The sequence below is a fragment of the Vombatus ursinus genome, unplaced genomic scaffold (assembly GCF_900497805.2).
Source record: "Vombatus ursinus unplaced genomic scaffold, bare-nosed wombat genome assembly UNPS02014793.1, whole genome shotgun sequence".
Lineage (NCBI taxonomy): Eukaryota > Metazoa > Chordata > Mammalia > Diprotodontia > Vombatidae > Vombatus > Vombatus ursinus.
The window spans coordinates 20,737,494-20,758,121 of NW_020954571.1; the positions used below are offsets into that span (position 1 = coordinate 20,737,494).

The 20,628-nt window shown below is 35.1% G+C and overlaps 1 protein-coding gene across 3 annotated transcripts in view; it reads left to right on the top strand.

Moving 5' to 3' along the window:
- The window catches only part of RPGRIP1L (RPGRIP1 like), a 131,397-nt gene extending 114,184 nt beyond the window's left edge, over nucleotides 1-17,213 (top strand). For all 3 annotated transcript variants that reach the window (XM_027869632.1, XM_027869634.1, XM_027869633.1), the window contains 3 exons: nucleotides 2,010-2,094; nucleotides 10,853-10,986; nucleotides 14,221-17,213. In XM_027869632.1, coding sequence (XP_027725433.1) covers nucleotides 2,010-2,094; nucleotides 10,853-10,986; nucleotides 14,221-14,333 — 332 coding nt within the window. In that variant the 3' untranslated portion in view covers nucleotides 14,334-17,213. The remainder of the gene's footprint in view (nucleotides 1-2,009; nucleotides 2,095-10,852; nucleotides 10,987-14,220) is intronic.
- Nucleotides 17,214-20,628: the final 3,415 nt, after the last annotated feature.

The following is a 20,628-nucleotide window of genomic DNA, read 5'->3' on the forward strand; positions in this document are numbered from 1 at the left end:
TTGTTCAATAAATGAATTTTTCTTGGTCAATTGAAAAGAAGGATTGACTTACACTGACTACTTTGCCCTAGGTAATAACTGACTGGCAAAACTTACTTTTATTTAAATTAGATGGAGATTTTTAGGTTTATTAATTTCTTATTATTGGTCTAATCTTTACCCTTAAACTGCCTGAAATTCCTCTGATGGACTATCAGGATATAGAAAAATTATACCTATTTATGGTCAACTATTTCCTGATTCAGGAAGGCCAAAACAGAAAGTTAGTATTTGATGTGATAACCTTTAAGCAATAAAGTAATGTCCAGAGCATGCCTGAAAATAACATAATCAAGTAACAAATGGATACATAGTACATTGTATTAAAATTCTGTACTTTTATTTACAAAATACTTTTAAGCCATAACTTGTTGTTGGTGATAGTTATTGTTCATTCTTAATAGCTATTCTTTTTTAGTAACCCTCTAAAATTGGTCCTTTCATATTATCCCCATTTTAGAAATCAGAAAATGGAGATGAAAGTAGTCAAAGGAAGTAGCCAGAATAACTCAGAAACCAGCAGATAAGCCAGAATTATAGGCTATAGGTATCCTGTTTGTTCCATTGATACCATAAATCCCAACTCTGTTGTGATTTTTACTTACTCATCTCAGAGATACTAAGCAGAATTTGGAGTTCTGTAGCTCAGGTCTGTCAGGCTGTATATTGGGTATTAATTCAGGGATACAATTTTTCTAAGCCTATTTACTCTTTTGTAGTTCATCCTTGCTGAGGTATTGCAACTATTTCTCAGAATGTTTTAGTAAAAATAGCTTTCTGATAGTTCTTCTGCCTTTCACAGTTATTCATAAATTTCTCTATCTTAAAAAGAAGCTGTTTACATGCTACTGAGGCTACTTGACTTTGGTTATCTAGGATGTTTAAGTAACTACCATGAAGCTGAGATGGCAGCACTATTTGAAGAGAATAAAAATTATATTGCCTGGGAAAAAAAATATATTCTCAGTAATGAAGTATACTTTCTCCTAATGGAGAACAAAGATCTGCGTTTAGAATTATCCTGGTATCTCAGACTGTTCATATACCTTTGATCAGGAGCAATCTCTAATTTTATGTCTTTGGTTGTAGGGGAGCTTTTTCCTCAAAAATGGTATTAGAAAAATGCCTTTAAGGGCTAAGATACAGACTGAAAGTTATCTGGAGAAAATGAATCCTAAATTGAAGTGAAAAAATTTTCAGGTTCAAAAATCCAAAGAATAGCACTTTTTATTTGGTTTTTCCAAATTATTGATGGAATAAGTATTAATAAAGTAATTTATCCATGCTAATCATCTTGATTGAAGTTTAGATTGGTCACTGTGATCTACTCTGACCTTACTCATTTATGCTAGACGTTTGTTTAAAAAACAAAAGACAAATCCCTAAATACTAAAATATCTTCTTTTGCTCCCCAACCCTGACCCTTTCTTTCGTTCCTACCCTCACTCCCACCCCCAGTAAACGTCAGCCCTTGGATTTCCTGAACCTCATGCACTAGATGCCTCTGTTATTGCATGTTGTGGCAGGAGAGGAGGATTAAATTACTGAGCCTGTCAGAAAAGACAAGCACTCTGCCACACATTATCATTATCACTCGCTTCTTAGGCGCAAGAAAATGCAGTAAATCCCCTCAAATACAAAGCAATAAAGGCCTCTGGCTTTTACCACCATGACTGCCAGTGCCATTAACAGGCAATGACAGCAATGTGGCACACTTAGATGTTGCTTGTATCTTTTCTGACAGTGTGCACATAAACCTGCCAGTGACATGACATTAGATCACATGACTATTCAGATTTGATTCTGGTTTCCAGAGCAGCTTTCTTTTTCCAAGTATACTGTAACATAGTACAACTTGCTTTTATCATGTGTCTCTTTAAAAATAAATATTTATAAAAATACAGAAATGGCCAAATATTAACATACGTCCCTGAGTGGTTTTTGATTGCAGTTTTTTTTTTCTCTTGTAGTGTTATATGTAGATAAAGAAACCAACCAAGCAAGAAGAGAATCTCTAAAGACTATATTGCAAAGACCAGAGATGCCCAATGGAAGGTACCTTTAGAGTTATTCAATTACTGTAGGTTGCTAACATAAATATACACCGAAGAATATACATGCATATTTGTAGGCTCTGCTATCATTTGTACCAATTATGTGGCCAAGTAATTTTTATTTTCCTATCATTATTTGTTTATTATTTAATAATATTATGCATTCTCATTCCATAATATTATTGAAGTATTTGAAGCATATATCTTCTAACCATATTTAACATAAAATTATAAAATCTCTTTTGATAATTTTAGGGAAGAGGGATCTTTCTAACTGAAATTAAAAGCTCCTAGTTTTGGCTCAATGGAATGTCCCTTTGAACCTAAGCTGATTTTAACAAGTAATATTTTTGCTGTTTTTGCTGGCTGTTAGTGGGGTTTTATACTTAAAATCTATTTTGTACTATAGTTATTTGAGTGCATATCTTATATAAGTTCCTAGAAGACAGGGGCCATGTCTTATCATCTTTGTAAGTACATGTAAGTACTTAATAGATTTTTGTTCAGTTATATGAGGTCTAAAATATGTGGAGTTTGAACCTTAATTAAGACACCTTTTCCAGTCCCGGCTGCCCAGGAATGAGGATGTACTATCTCGTTACTGTTCCCTTCTTTGTTAACTGTTGAGCCTATCGATGCTAGAGCCATCGAGGACATGCTTTGTGTGAGGCACTGTGCAAGGTACTGGGAATGCAAGCATAATGGATGAAAGGAGCTTACATTCTAATGGAAAAGACAGCAAATACATGTATAAATATATGCGGTGTAAAGGGAATAAAGTATGTACAGAGTAGTTAAATACAAAGTAGTTTGAGAGAGAAGGCATTATCTCTTGTGTTGCTTCCTCAAAAATGGATCCTACTTGATGATTCAGAAAGAGGCTGACAGAGAAGCAGAATAAAGAGCATTCTAGCTGATCTCTCCTAACATTCCCCTCTAAACACCTTTAGAATAACACATCAAATTGAATTCTAAAGCAACATAACCAACAAAAGGTCAAGTTGAGACATTTTTCCAGCTCAGGAAAACTTAGGAGCTCAGAAGGAGAGATATGTGGTCCTGAGGTAGGGGCTGGGCAGGAGCATAGAAGATACAGTACCAGCTGTGGGCCCAGGACACAGTGCAGCAGTAGCTGCATTAACAGGATCTGTTGCCACCCAGAGACAGTAAGAGGATTGACTACCTGGTCAGAAAGAGATTCTAGGGGAACCCTGTGGTAACAGTGGATGCAGGACCAGGTGCCATCTGGCAACAACATTGCCCATCACCCAATTCTAGGTCACAATTCCAGAGTGGAGAGGAACACTTGTAATTACAAGGGAGCAAAAGCCCTAGTTCCCAGTCCCAGTTCCAGGACAGAGAGGAATTGTGGTCACAAAGAAGCAGGGGACTTACCTGAGTAAAGACCAAAGCTCAGACTTGGAAGGCAGTGTCCCCGGATCACCCCACTTTGGAAGCACTGGAAACACTGTTAGTAGGACAAAAAAGCCTGAAGCTCAGGATGGTCACACACATACATACACACACGCATGCAGGGCCAAACTGTACCATAAAATCCCAAGTTAAGAAATAAGGTGGAAAAATGAACAAACAACAAAAAAAGAATATGATGATAAAAAGCTGCTATGGCTACAGGGAAGCTCAAGACAAACTTAAAAGAAGATAGTGACATGACAACATTTACAAGCAAAGCCCAAAGAAAAATGCAAATTGGACACAAGCCCAACAAGAATTCCTAGAAGGGCTAAAAAAGAGCAAGAGAGATAGGAAAAAAATTTTTTTTTAATCAAATAATACAGTAGAGGAAAAATTGGGGGAAGAACCAAGAATGACACAAAAAAATATGAAAAGACAATTAATAGTCTGGTAAACAAGGCACAAAAAATACTAAAGAAAATAACTCCTTAAAAATCAGAATTGGCAAAATAGAAGAAGAGGCACAAAACCTCAATGAAGAAAATAATTCCCTAAAAATTAGAATTGGTAAAATGGAAGCTAATCACTCCATGAGACAAGAAACAATAAAACAAAGCCAAAAATGGAAAAAATAGAAGAAAATATAAACTATCTCATAGGAAAAAAAAAACAAATGACTTGGAAAATAGATTAGGGAGAGATAACTTTAAAATTATTGGACTACCTGAAAGCCATGATCTCAAAAAGAACCTAGACATTATATTTTAAGAAATTATAAGGGAAAATTGCCCTGATATCTTAGAACCAGAAGGCAAAATAAAAATTGAAAACTTCTACTGATCACCTCCTGAAAGAGATCCCAAAATGAAAACTCCCAAGGAGAAAATGTTGCAAGCAGTTCACAAGAAAGAATTCAAATACCATGGAGTCACAGTCAGGATAATAAGATTTAGCAACTATTACTATAAAGGAGCAGAGGGTTTGGAACGTGCTATTCCAGAAGGCAAAACAGCTAAGATTACAAGCAAGAATAACCTACCCAGCAAAACTGAGTATAATCCTGCAGGGAAAAAAAAAGATATTTAATGAAATAGAGTACTTTCAGGCATTTCTGATGAAAAATACCAGAGATGGAATAAAAAAATTTGACATTCAAACACAAGACTTTAGAGAGTCATAAAAAGGTAAACATGAGTGAGAAATCATGAGGAAATTAACAAGGTTAAACTGCTTACATTCCAAAATGGGAAGATGATACTTGTAAACTCCCAACAACTTTATCATCATTCAGGCAATTAGGAGTCTACTTAGAATTCATTGGTGTGAGTCTATGGAGATGATCTCAGAAGTAAATGCAAGGTTGAGAAAGAGGGATGTACCAGGAAAAGGGGAAAGGGAGAGGAAGAATAGGGAAAATTATCTCACACAAAAGAGACTTGCAAGTAAGAGTTTTTATAATAGAAGGGGAAATGGAGGGAGGGAGATCAGCAATGCTTGAACCTTACTCTCATCTGAATTTATTCAAAGAGGGAAGAATATACACACACACACAGAGTATATTCCCATTTCTTAAGGATCATGACATAATTGTTGAGGATTAGTATTTTCAACTCAGCTTCCCAGCAAAAAGAGTGCTATCACAAAGGAAGGTGGCCTAGTCATACCAGATCTAAAACTATATTATAAAGTGGCAATCATCAAAACTATTTGGTACTGGCTAAAAAGTAGAATAATGGATCCATGGAATAGGTTAAGAACACAAGACACAGTAGTAAATGACTATAGTAATCTACTATTTGATAAACCCAAAGACTCCAGCTTCTGGGATAAGAACTCACTATTTGATAAAAACTGCTGGGAAAACTAGAAAATAGTATGGCAGAAACTAGGCATAGACCAACATCTCACACCCTATACCAAGATAAGGTCGAAATGGGTACATGATTTAGACATAAAGGTTGATACCATAAGCAAATTAGGAGAGCAAGTAATAGTTTACCTGTCAGATCTATAGAAAAGGAAAGAATTTATGATCAAACAAGAGAGAGAGAACATTATGAAATGCAAAATAGATAATTTTGATTACATGAACTTAAAAAGTTTTTGCACAAAAAAATGCAATCAAGATTAGAAAGAAAGCAGAAATCTGGAAAACAATTTTTATAGCCATTGTCTCTGATAAGGCCTCATTTCTAAAATGTATAAAGAACTGAGTCAAATTTATAAGAATACAAGTCATTCCCCAATTGATAAATGGTCAAAGGATATGAACAGGCAGTTTTCAGAGGAAGAAATTAGAGCTATCTATAGTCATATTAAAAAAAATGCTCTAAATAACTATTGATCAGAGAAATGCAAATTAAAACAACTCTGAGGTACCACCTCACACCTATCAGATTGGCTAATATGACAAAAAAGGGAAATGATAAATATTGGAATACTAATGCATTATTGGTGGAGTTGTGAACTGATCCATCCATTCTGGAGAGTAATTTGGAACCATGCCCAAAGGGCTATAAAGCTGTGCATACCTTTTGACCTAGCGATACCAGTATTAGGTCTGTATCCCAGAAGAGATAAAAAAGCAAAAAGGAAAAGGACTTACGTGTACAAAAATATTTATAGCAGCTCTTTTCTGGTGGCAAAGAATTGGAAATTTAGGGGATGCCCATCAATTGAGTAATGGTTGAGCAAGTTATGGTATATGAATGTAATAGAATACTATTGTTCTCTAAGAAATGATGAGCAGGCGGATTTCAGAAAAACCTGGAAAGACTTACATGAACTGATGCTGAGTGAAGTGAGCAAAACCAGGAGACCATTGTAAACAGTAACAAGAATTCTATTGCTGTCAACTATGATGATCTTAGCTCTTCTCAGCAATATAGTGGTCCAAGACAATTCCAAAAGACTCGTGATAGAAAATGCTATGCACATCCAGACAAAGAACTATGGAGTCTGAATGCAGATCAAAGCAAATACTATTTTCACTTTTGTTGTTTTTATCTCCGCCATTGTTCTTCCCTTTTGTTCTGATTCTTCTTTCACAACATGACTAATATGGAAATGTTTAACATGATTGTACAAGTATAACCTATATTAGATTGCTTGTTGTCTTGGGGAGGGAGGGGGAGGGAGGAGAGAGAGTGGAAAAAATGTGGAACTCAAAATTTTACCAAAATGAATGTTGAAAATTATCTTTACATGTAATTGGGAAAAAACAAAATACTATTAAGTGCAAAAAAAAGAGCACTATCCTCTGAGTGAAATAGGATGTCTCAGAGTTAACTAGTTCTTGAAGTATACAGACTATCTTTTAATGCCTTAGTTTCACTTTTTGAGAAAGTAATATGGTAAAATCCACTTGAGGAATGAATACCTTGCATCCTCTTTTTCTCTAGGTAATGAGGTCCCTAAAGTTTTACACCTTTACTACTAGTGATTTTTTTTATCATTTTTCTACCATCACAGTTTGTTCTGATCCTCCCACAGTGTCAAATGCCCAGTAGAAGGATAAATATTAGATCATTTTGCCAAAAAATACTGGTTTATATACTCATTGAGCTGGATTTGTGTCCTCTCTGATCCATACTTTTTTCCAGTGGCAAAGTTCTAGGCTGCCCCACTACAGTGCAGTTGAGTAGTTCCAAATTACTCTCCAGAATGGTTGGAGCAGTTGAGTTGAGTGCTCACTTTATTTTTGGAATTTTCATATACATTGTTATCAGCACTCTTCACCTGGGGTGATTTTTTTTTTCTTATAATTTTTAGCCAGGTGAGGTGATGCCTGCCTATAATCCCTGCTGGGAGGCTGAGGCTGGTGTCTCACTTGAGTTCAGGAGTTCCAAGGTCCAATAGGGCTAAAGTCAATTAGGTGTCTGCAATGAATCCAGCACCATTATTGGGAGCACCAGGAGCAGAGGGCCTACCACCAGGCTGATGCCTTAGGAGGAGTGAAACCAGCCCAGGTGGGAAAACTTCAATGCAAAACATATTGGGATTTGGCCTATGAGTGGCAGCTATACTTCCAGCCTGGGCAAGATAGGGAGACACAGTCTCAAAAAAAAAATTATAAAGAGGACAGGTTCTTCCTTCCTTACTTTGAACTTCTCTTTTTTCTGTTTTTTGGGTTTTTTTTGTGGCAGAATAGTAAAAACTGTTTCCATTATAACTGTAATAACGCTTTTACCTCATAGTTCATCTAAGAAGGTCCTGGGAGGACATTACTATTAAATAGTTCATAAAATACCCCATAAAGACACAAGCAATTCTGTTTAGTTTTAGTTTAACGTAAAAACTAAGGGCAGTATCAAGGAAATAAAATTACTTGTTCAAGGTCATGTAACAAGTTTTAGTCCGACTTGAACCAGGTCCAGGGGTTGCTAGCTCTGTGTTTTATTCTCTTTTTTTTGTTCTTTTTGGAGAGGCAGTTTGGTTAAGTAACTTGCCTAGGGTCACACAGCTAGTTAAATGTCAAGTATCTGAGGTCAGTTTTGAACTCATGTCCTCCTGACTCCAAGGCCAGAGCTCTATCCACTGCGCCACCTAACTGCCCTGCTCTGTGTTTTATTCTTACCATTAGATGATAAGATATTTCAAACTGAGCTTGCCTGGTGGACAGTATCATTTTCATAAAGATAAAAGTTTATGTTTTGAATCTAATACTGTCTAAAGTCAACTGTTAAAATTAACACCTTGACCTCTTTAAGCTACTTAAAAGTTAGTATATTCTTTAAAGTTCCATATATTCTAAGGATTAGTTTTCACTGATAGTGGCACTTGTATATAGTAATGATAACTTACAAAGCCAGAGTTGTGAGATTTAGACATATCTAATCAGAGCAGAGGCTACCTTGCCACTGTAATTAATAAATTATATTTTGTTGGCCTGTCTTGTACCATCTTATATGCACAGGTATGCAAATACTTTTTTAAAGTATACATATTAGAATTTATATTTTTAACTGTTTACCAAAAGTTATAGTACCAAAATTGATCAATGTATTTTTCCTTCAATTTCTCTTTAATATTTTTATGACTAATCTGCTCCAAAACTTATACAAAATACAAAGTGTGTAGCATATCAGTAGACTTCCTTTTTCTTTAAAAAGTTTAAGGACAATAATTAAAAAGCCACATTAAATAATTATCTTTATATGATAACATATGTAGGGAAAGTTCATTCTTTCTTCTCCCCTACTCTGTCTTCTTTCTATCCCATCCCTGATGTCTAGTTTATCTTTACCTTCTCTCTCTTCCCCCTAATTTATTTACTCTCATTTATCACTTCCCATCTTTTATCTTTCTTCTCTTCTCTTCTACTATCCAGAGGGATAGCTCCTTTAAGAAGCCCTCTGTCCATCCTCCTTCACCACCTAAAGATTCACTCTTCTCATAGCCCCATGCCCCTTGTGTTGTTATTTATCTCTTTATAAGAATCTTGGGTTTTTCTAAGTCAATTAGTGCTTCCTCAAAGCGTAGGAACCAAGCATAATATCTCTTCATATAACTAGCACCTAGTTTGATGATGATGGTGATGATGATTTATGTACATGTGTGTATGTTATGTATTTTGAGATGCCAATATATATGTGTAAGTGCTATTCTTTTGTCAATAGTTTTTCTAAATTCCTTTAATATTCAGTCCTCTCTTCTTAGTTCAATCTTGTCATTTCCTAGTTTTATATTTGTGAAATTTCAAATCACTTTTCATTGAGAGAAAGCACTGTTTATAAGACTCAAAGTCAGAAATACTGCATTTTAAGATTTTATCATCTCCATGGTCTTTTGGAGGTTATTTTTCCTCTCTGTATGTCAAAATTCTCACATATTAAAAGGAGATAAAATTTATTATTTGTAAAATGCTATGTAAGAGTTACTGGGTTAGGTATTACTATATGAATATAAAATTTATCCTTATCATGACATAACTACTATATATTTTTTATTTATAAAGTATGCTTCAAGATATCCCTATTTTAATTTCGTCTCTTCAAAGCATGTATATTGTTACTAATTCCATTTCCCCTCTGGTGATCTGACAGAGTAAAATAATCAGTGGCCATGATGTTCTTTAAAAAAAATATTATTTTGAAATGTATTTCACTGGATTTCAATAGAAACTCTATTCTGAAATCTACTTTACAAAAAAAAAAAGGGCAAGTGTATTTAACAGCTGTTCTTTAAGGCAGAAATAATAGATTTATGCACTGTAGGCCTAAATCTCTACCCTTCATAGTTGGAGGAGGGGAAGTATAAGAGAGAGAGACAGAGACAGAGAAAGAGAAAAGAAGAAAGAGAAAGGTTATGGAGTAGTCTTAATTATGGTTTTGACTTAAGAGATTCCACTTTTTCTATAAACATTTGTTGGTAACTAAAGTTAGTCTCTTAGGAAAGGGATGAAATGTTATATGTTTATTGTAAGTTAATTAGCTGAGAATTAAACTTTGTCTTGTTTACTAATGCTTGTAGGAATTTGGGTAGAATTTGCTTGTTTCTTTACAGTATCAATTCTCAGAGACTTAGATTGTGTGTTTTGCAATCGTTTTTTATTTTAGATAATACTTGTGGAAAAATTGAAAATGGCAAAATTTATAGGTATCCATGGTTTAAACTACACTGCCAAGACATATCAAAAGACTCCTTCATTGTAGATTCCCATAATTTGGTCAATTCAAGTGTGTTTGACTTCAGTACAAGCCACTAATTCAAATCAGCTCCATCTGAGCACTACAGTTACGTGTTTAAAAGTAAAATTAAACTTGGATGCCATAATCGAAAGTTAAAAGATTGCTGAAGTAATACATACATCTTGTATAGTTATTTACTAAGAGTACATCATTCATTTAGTGTGATTCAGAATGATGCCAAGAGTATGTAAGCCATTCCTTTTTTTAGACTGCATAGAGTTGGTTAAATTGCATCGCACTAGGCTAAAGTTATGTTGAAGTCTATTGAATTTCTACAGAGCATCCTGAACTAATATGCACAGCCCTAATTCACTTTCATCTTTGTAGCCTTAAAAAGGAGATGTCATTTTAAACTATAATGTTACTGGATGATATGTAAAGTATTGAACATACCAATCTTATTTGCCTACTAGCTTCCCTGGTTCTTAAAGATGGACACAACAAAGCTTAGGAAAGTAGATGACGATGCATTCAGGAATTGTATATAGTAATAAAATTTGAATAGTTGACATCACAACTCATTCATAGAAAGTAACATTCTTTTTAGTGTGGCAATTAGAGACTTAGAGTCTTCATATTTAAAGCCATTCCAAAGTTCTGACTGCAAATGATTGAAAGTAATTACCCTTTTTGGTGATTTTTTTTCTTTTTTAGTATGCGATTCACTGTGGTAAGTGATCCTCCAGAGGATGAACAGGATCTCGAGTGTGAAGATATTGGCATTTCCCATGTCAATCTCATTGAAATATTTCAGAAAAAAAAAGACATCATTGAGGAAAATATTGATGGTAAATATAGAGATATGGCTTAGTTTTTTGGTCATGGATAACATTTAATATCAATATTTTAGAATTTTTTTTGGCCAACTATAAGAATATTGAGTAACACAACCTAAGTCCATGCTTTGCCTAGTTATAAGGGTTTCTTCCCTTTCTACGAAAAATTGAAGAATAATTGTTTGGCTTCATAAGGAATTATTGAATGCTTAATGAACAACTTGGGAAAAATCTTAGTAGAGAAATTTCTTTTCATCTTAACATTTAGTTTATGTAAAATTTAATCTTTCAGGCCTAACTTCCAGCTAAAACATCCTAAGTATATTGGCCTTGGTTACAAAAAGTTCCTTTGAAAACCCTCCCTTTGAGTATGCCACAGGTTGTAATCACTTCAAAACTCCCTCAAGGGCAACTAAAATTAAAAAGACATGAGAGATATCTCTTAAAATTTGTTTTCATGGGTTTTAACATTTCTATTCATGACTCAGCAATTTATTCAAATCTACTACCTCTACTTTCTCTTCTCTCACTCTCTTCTACATTCTAGCTTCTAATACTCATAATTCAACTGAAACTCCTTTCTCCAAAGTTACCAACTCTCTCTGAATTACCAAATCTAATGATCTTTTCTCAGTCCTCATTCTTCTTGACCTTTCTGCAGTTTAACAATGTCAGTACACTTTTCTCCTCAACACTTTCTTCTCTCTAGCTTTTGATGATACTCCTCTGTCGTAGCTCTCCTCCTTCCTATCTGTCCACTCTTTCTTAGTCTCTTTTGCTGGATCTTCATCTAAGTCATTCCTACTGACTGAAGGTATCCCTCAATACTCTGCTAGGCCCTCTTTCCTTGTTCTTATATAGTGTTTGTCTTGGTGATCTCATCAATGGCCATGGATTCAATTATCATCTCTGTGCAATTGATTCTCAGATCTATTTACCCAGCTCTAACCTCTCTTCTGACCTTTGATCACACCTCTCTTAAACTGCATGCTGGACATCTCCAATTGAATGTCTCATATACATCTCAAAGTCAATATATACAAAGCAGAATTCAATATCTTTCCCCAAAAACTCTCCCCTCTTCTAAATTTTTCTATTACTGTTGAGGACAGCATCTTTCTAATAAGCCAAGCTTATAATCTCTGTATCACCCTCAGCTGCTCACTCTCATCATACCACATATCCAATGCCAAATTCTGTCATTTCTGCCTTCACAACATCATTCATATTCACTCCTCTAACACAACTGCCGCCCCAGTGTAGGACCTCATCGAATAGCCTTCTTGTTGGTCTCCCTAACTCAAATGTCTCCCCACTTAGCTGCCTAAGTGATCTTCCTAAAGTACAGGTCTGACCATGTCACAATAAAATCCAGTGTCACCTCCAGGATCAAATGTAAAATCCTCTTTTTGGTTTTTAAAGCTCTTCACAACCTGACCCCTTCCTCTTTTTCTGGTCTTCTTTAGTCCCTTCCTATTACTCTGTAATCCAGTGACACTGGCCCCCTTGCTATTACTTGAACAAGACACTCCATCTCCTGATTCTGTGCCTTTTCATTGGGTGTTCCCCATGTCTGGAATGTTGGTTTTTTTTTTTCTTGTTGCTGCTTCCTGGTTTTCCTGGCTTCCTTCAAGACTTACCTTAAGTCAGCCTTCTACAAGAGGCCTTTACAGGTTCTCCACCATCCATTCCTCTCTCCTACTAGTGACTTCTCTCTCAAATTCCCTCCCATATGCCCTGTGTAGCTCTTGTGTATACATAGTTGTTTGAATGTTGTTGCCACCACTAGGGTGTGACTTCCTTGAGAACTGAGACACTATTTTTGCCTTTTTTTGTATCCCCATCACATAAAAGGTGCCTAGCACATAATAAATACTTGATAAATGCTTGTTGAGTGAATGATTTCCCTCTTTTTTGTGGGTCAAATTGATGGAATTGCATATTGTAAATAGAAGTGCTCATTTTAAAATCATAGGTAGGGCCATCCTAGGGGAATGCTAGAAGGGAAGTGGGGAGGGAATAGGTTTTATTCCTGCCTCACTTACCAGAGTTAGCAGAGCTTATAAAAAATATATATAGTTCATCCAGAAAGCTGCCTGTCCTTGGTCAGTTTTACTTACAGCCAAAAAGTTCATACATCAAGATCAGACCAAGTAATAAGATCTATTTTTAAATGGGCTATTTTGATGGCATCAGTTGACAAAATGGCACCTTTTGTGGATAGCTTGAACTTTGCAAATAAAGACACTTCATACTCCTTCTTTTCCCTCCATGGGATATCATTACATTATTTTCAGTTTTTAATAACTAAACTTTGTTCCTCTTGCTGTTTCTTAATGGAAGGAAGTGAGAAGAGGGCTGGAACCCTGTTTTTGCCTTTCTTTGTATCCCCAATGCCCTCTTTAACTTGAGGCCTTTTATGGTAGAGATGATAAACAGCTAAATTTGAGGTATAGTACTATTGGGAGTATTCATAAACTTCTCCTGTAAGCATAGTCTTGATCTCTCCTTCTTCCTTCATCCCTGTGTCCTGAATATCCTGCTTTTTCATTTATAATACCTATAAAGGGGGAAAACTCTGTTTTTGTTGTTTATACTTTCATACAATTCAAAATTAGTAACTATGCAAGTTTTTTGCCATCATTTGACATTTTGGCATTTGTGTTAGTAGAAGTTGGCCTTTCATTATTGAATCCTGCTCCCTTTTAAAGTTTATGCCTCTTACTGTAGGAGTTATAATACTATGACAGCTACAAAAGTCTTCTTTCAAAGTCAGTGTAACCCTCAGTATTGTTAACTAAACAATAATGGAGAGGAATGCCATATTTAGGGATGGAAGCTATTCTGTATACAAGTATTGCATCCATTGGTTTCTCATAAATATGAAAAAAAAATTAAAATTTGTGTTTTAGAAATAGGAATCAGTTACAAATATTTGTGTGTATACATAATATTTTGAGGCCAAAATAACAGGAAAAGTTGACTAAGTAGAACATATGTGTGTATGTGTACATATGTACATATATATATATAGATATAGATAGATAGATAGATAGATAGATGTAAAATTTCGGGCTTACTAAAACCTCATTGGATCAAATTTTAGATTTAAATGGACAGTTTTTACCCAGATGGTGATTTTTAAGTTGACAGACATTTCTATGGGACAATCTGTCTGAATTCAAATAAAAATACTAAACTTTGGAAATTGAAATTGTTCCTGTTTTTCTCTTGTTTTCTCCCCAGTATTTGATGTGCAAGTGGACGGTGAAGTAATTGGCAAGCTTAGAATAACAGTGGAAGCCTTGCATGCCCTGTGCTCCATCTATGAGGAATACAGAGATGAATTGGAGACATAGAAAATGTTCCTAAAGCATCACCTTCTCCTGAGTAAATTTTCCCATCGATAGCTCTTAGATGAGGCATTTGTAATTACTACAGTATATTTAATGTATAATTTATGCACAGTAGAGCCTGGGTTTGAAGTTGTAAAGTTTTGTATACTTTTTGATTTGTTTATTTTTCTATTCCCTCTTTCCCACAACTGCTGTCCCCCAGGGTCTCAGCCCTCTACAGTGGCCAGCACCTTTTCAATAATTCATACCTACATGATGGCATGAGGAATGCTCATTTTCATTTTTTGCATTTTCCTATGAAGAGCAAGAAGGCAAATCAGTTCCTTATTTTTAATAAGCAAGAAGCATGTCTTCAAAAACTTATGAAAAAATACTTTTATGTTATCCCTAATCACCCAACTAAATGGTATGCTGTGATTAGCCTCATTAAGAGTTTTTTTACTGTGAAGATTTTATTAGAAGCAATATATGAAAATTACTTGGATTAATGTGTTAATCTTCCTCTTTAAAATGCTAATATCCATTTTATGCACATTAAAGCTCAGTATGCATTTCTTTGATGCATGCAGTTTCTATCAATTAAATATAAAGAATGAGACTAGCCAGAAGACTTATTAAATTACTGCAAGCTTAGGGGGGGTTTTTTGGTCTTTTTAAAAAAATAACTTCACTCCTTCAGCTAACATTATTATCAGATATTTGTGATGGTACTATAGAAAGAGGGACATTTGTGAATACATAAAGATATAGGTATAAGAAATTTACATTTTGAAAACTGGGCATCCTTTATAGAAAGAAAGTATTGAAAGCATGGCTCAGATTCCAACATGTTTAGTTAGAACGGAAGAGACAGGAAAGTATCTTTTTATCAATTTTAAAATTTACATCAAGCATGTACAATGCTTAGTTGTATCTGGATAACTAGACCTAGAAAAGCAGCTCAGAAAGTTAATTTTCTAGCTTCTAACCAATCTCAATGAAGGATTTAATTGATATTTTTAATGGAGCTGTGAATCAATGCTGCAAAAGAATTGTCTCTAGAGGTCTAGGATATAATGCATTTCATTTTTTAATTTACTCTTTTATTTGTCATTTTCTTCAAAGGATTTTATAGGCTGTGGGTTTTCACTGTTTGCAAACAGGCTATGTTCCTTCCTAAGCATATGTAAAGTATTCAGAGAGATAAGTAATTTATTAAAATCTACCTAATTTGCCGTGATATATTAAATCTCTGCTTCAGTGATCACAGACCATTTCATTTAGAGAATTAGGCATTCCCTCTTTGTGTGATTAAAGCTCTGGAAAATGAGTTCTTTGCTCCTATTTGTGAACATTCAAAGCCTGCTAATGGCAAGAAGATGGAATAGATTATGAGACAATTCATTACAGTTCAACAGCAAAAAAAAAAGAAAAAAAGAAAAAAGCAGCTATAATGCAAAAATGCAAGTATGAATATCTGCATATACTTTGAACCATCTGTGCTCTAATGGCTTCAATAATGGTTCTTCATCTTCAGGAGACTTTGAAATTACATCCGTACAATATTAATTTGTTGATGTACATTTTAAGGCCAATAGAATATGATCTGACCACAGAAATCTATAAATTTTGCTCTGTACTGTTGGGCCTTTCTGTCATAGAGCCTACCATCTCAAAGAGAAGCCCTGCTCTCTCGTCAAAACTCTGCAAATCCTCAGAACAACTCATTCTTCTGGAACCTTTGAAAGACCACAAACATCTGCAGACTATACCACTCCAAAACGAGTAAACAGCCACATGTTTGTTGTCACTTTGGCTGGCACTTAGCTCATCTTTTTGGCCATGCTTTCTAGCTTTCTTTGGCTTCATGCAGTTATATTGTCATTAAGGACCTTAATATTCCCTGCAGTAATTTAAAACAGCCAGATTATTATACACTAAGATCAACTGAGTGGTTTCAGGACGTTTATTGTGGCATTCTCCCAGGAGGTTTGTGTTATTGTTTTAATACTCTACAACCCAAACTAAATACCTTTCCTACATAGAGAAGCAATTTGCTTATGAAGGACTCTTGGTGGTCTCTGAGCTGACATGGAAATTTTGATCAGGAAGCTGTATTCCAGAATCTTGTAACTCCATTTACTTCTGGATACTGCACTTTGTGCTAATATCAGATATTTAGTTATGTCTTATTCATATTTATTAGAACATAACATCTAATCCTTCTGATCTAATTTGGAAATTTTCAACTTCAGCATATTCTAAATTAATTAAACACTCATCTGTGTAGCAGATTTAAAATCTGCTGCCATATTTTTCAGTAGTTAGATTTTATTACTCTATTTTCATTAATATGTCAATTGATGTTCATAACTTATATTAGGATATCTTTTTGCCTCTTTTTTTATCCCAGTGTTCATTGAAATGTTCACCATCTATTAGATTCCAGTAAAAGTCCAGTCTCTAAAGTTATTTCTTATGAGTCAGCCAGACCTCAGCCATAGATGGGGTTTAGAAGCTAGCGAAGACCCCAGCTACAGACACCATACCTGAAGGTAACACTTCTGTAAACGTTTGGCAATGGGTCTAAATATAAACAGTCACTATGATACTTTGGTTGTGGCCTATGCTTTCATTTAGATGTCTAAATAGAAATATGGTTTTTCTTTTTTTGTTTAAGTTCATATAATTTTGCCTATTATAGTAATATCACATTCCTAGCCTCCATCATAAGAAACAGTTGAGAAAAATAAGTTTTATAGCTAACAGTGTGGTTTATGTCAGGAACTTTTCTCTAAACTCTTTGCAGTAACACATTTTCTAAATTACCATAGTTTACTGTTGCTTAACTTATATTAGCTTTTTAAGAACTAAGTGGAGAATATCTTTAATCAAATAAAGGAAGGCCCACATTGAAATTCTACTGTTCCTGTTATTCATTCATTACCACAAAACATGAACAATTTCTGAATATTATGAAGAAAGTGTGGTCTGAGAAGTAGTCATGTGATTTGGGAAGCTCTGCATCCACCCATGTTCCCACAACAAAACATAAATTATTTTGGTAATCTGACATTGAGTTGTAACAATGAAAACCAGTTCTTACATGTGTTCTTACAAGAATCTGCTCAACTTTTTGTGGATTTGGAAAATAACTTCTTTTTAGTCAAACTGGAACTATTGCAGAATTCAGAATGATTTCCTTATGCATTAGACAGAAAAATGTGAGTCAGTTTTGTGAACGGATATCAGAATAAAATGTCATCTTTGTAGTACAGAACCAACAAGGGAAAGCTTTTGGGATGTAAAACTATCAAGCAATTGACAATATCAGTATGATAATTCATCTCCAACTATTAGAGTACATTTTAATAAGTCGCTCATGCCTGAAGGCCTCTGAGTGCCTTAACAAAGAAAAACTAAACCCATGATTTATTGTAGATAGGGTGACATGCCTAATTAGATCCACGAATGGGAGCAAGCCCTGCTTTATATCCCCTCATACAGAACATAAACAATCTCCAGTGACACACCACAAATCTTAGCTGTAAGACAAGAGTTCTTTGAACTAAAAAAATAGAAGAAAACTTACACCCTTCCTCATCTATTTTGCTGTGAGAAAGGATTTTTAAATAGACATTTTCCATTTATAATTCAGTGTGAGGGCAAAAATCAAGTTAAGAACTTTAACCTCCCCTTAAGATGAAGTCTCCACACCTGGATGAGGCCCTAAAACAGCATCTAGTCTGACTGTCTCATTTTACAGGAGAGGAAATTGAGAAACTGAGGCAGGAAGTGAGAAGGCCCAGACTCAGGTGTAGGTTTTCCAGCCTGAGTGTAGCGCTCTTCCCACTATGCCAGACTCTGGGTACTATAGAGTCATGGAATGTTCGCTCTAGAAAGGCCTTCCCCTAAAAGGGAAGTGATGATACTCAAGGTGGTTAAATACCATAAGTCATGACTAGAGGGACAGTTATAGAGAATATAGGGAGCCTTGAATGAACTGATGCTAAATCAGGAGAATAATTTATATAATAACAACACTAGAAAACGAGCCATTCTGAAAGAGTTGAGAACTCTGGTTAATGCAGTGACTAACCATGATTGTAGATAACCGATAATGAAGCATGCTGCTCAGTTCCTCATAGAGAAGTGATAGATTCAAGATTCAGAATGAGATGTATGTTTTTGGGTATGGCCAATGCAGGTATTTGTTTTGCTTGACTATGCATATTTATTACAAGGGTTTTATTTTTCTTCTTTTTTCAAAGTTGGCGGGGGTGGGGGTAGTATAGTATGGAAGTAGAAAAAGTTCTTGTTAATCAGGGGGAAAAAGTTCAAAAGAAAAAAAGTGATTAAGTGACATTCACAAGGTTGTACAGGGAGGTAAATGGCAGAATTGGGATTCAGACACAGACCTTGTCACCCCCAAAACAGTATTGCTTCCCCTATATCACAGTGCCTCCTCTCTTAAGTAGTGTAAGTATGATCTTCTAAATAACAGGAACCTGACCTCATTCTCTGTGGTGCATTTTGTTGTCGTCCTCTTGGCCCTGAATGTGAATATATTAAATCATGCTTTCATCTCTAATTTTTTTCCAAAATCTGCCCTGTATTCTACATTTCAATAGAATGAACTTCCTTCTGATAGGCCTCTTCTGGTTAGTCCTATCCTTCAGTTTATTACACTTATTACCCTTATTACCCTTCAGTACCTTTTCAGTACTGCCACATTATCCCGTATCTCAGTTAAGGCTCTTCACTTACCACTGTTTTTCTTCTGCATCAAATTTGATCTCCTTATCCTCAGATTCTAAGTTGTCTGTTGTTTTGTCCTCACCTATATCAGCCTAACTTTATCTTCTGTCCATTAATCCTTTCTTTCTCCTAACAATCCCAATATATTTTCCAACCTTATTTCTTCATGTCTTCCTTTTTCCATTTCTTGCTTCCTCCTGTGCTCCAGCCCACACCTTGGAAATTCTCCTGTCTACTACTCAAACAAGATACTTTCTCAATACTCTGTGAGGTTGTTCTTTATTCTAATATGACAGTGACTCACTCAATGAACCAGATATTAGAACAGCAGAGGGGACAGAAAATTGCTTTTATTATCTTTTAGCAGGTGACGTGGCTTAATCAAGGGCTCAGAAAATACTCTGAAAAACAGCTACAGAAACCTTGAATCACTGATAAAGAATAAAAGAGAGAAGTTTTTAATCCAAGAGCCAGCACAAAAATATACAAAATATTAAATCAATCATCAAACTTAAGATTTTGAAATGTACGTGGACATTCTGTCATAGTTGAGTGAGAACAGAAGCTATTCCAGACAGACACAATGTAATAAAATGGATTAAATACAAATAGTGAAGAAAAAGACGTTCTAGGGCATGACCAGCAAAGCAATGCAGGCATCAAAAAAGTTAACATAATATTGGATAAGTTACAGTTGTATATATTCTGTGGGAAAGGAAAGATAACACTTAATTCCTGGATTGCTTTGTTCTTCCTTCTGAAGTTGATGGGGATAGAAAGAAGGGGAAATGCCTGGGGAGAAGAGGAAGTGGCATCTTCTGTACCCCAATTTAAGAGCAAAAAAGCTTCTAGTGATATATGAAAACAATGGTGTCTGTTGTCAATCATGTTATGGAATTCTTGGTCATCATATATATGTATGTATGCATAAATAACTAAGTCAAGGACTAAAACATACCCTGGAAAATATTTTTCTTGTCTAAATACATCTTCCCTAAGCACAGATCAAGAACCCTGATTGCTTCTGACTGCAGTAAAGGGTGATGGCATATAGTACCAGAGATCATTTTTCATATTTATTTTTATAGGGTGTCACAGAAAGAATATGAGAAATCACTCTTCCAAGGCAAAACTCTCTCTTTTTGAGAATTTCAAGGGATTTGCTTCTATTTGAAACCACTTTTTGTGGCTAACTACAAGACTATAACCCCTGATACACAAAATACTGGGAATTATGACATCATTGCAGTTTGACTTGGTCCTACATGCTATTTTTTTACATTAACTTTGATAAATAAACACACATTTTCAAATAAAACTTAACATTTCACCACATGGTTATCGGTGTCGATTATGACCTTTGTAGGAAGCAGGTAATCCAGACCTTCACTTATATTTTGAAAACTGGCTTGACATGGAGCCCTTGTTAGTCATAAGATGCTATTCTAACCATATTGTATTAGCCTCATTGCTTCTAACTAGAGCTTCATCAGGCCAGTGAGTTCCCAGGATTCCAGCTTTAGGACTGCTGTTTGGTGAGTATGTGAAGAAAGGGCTTAGA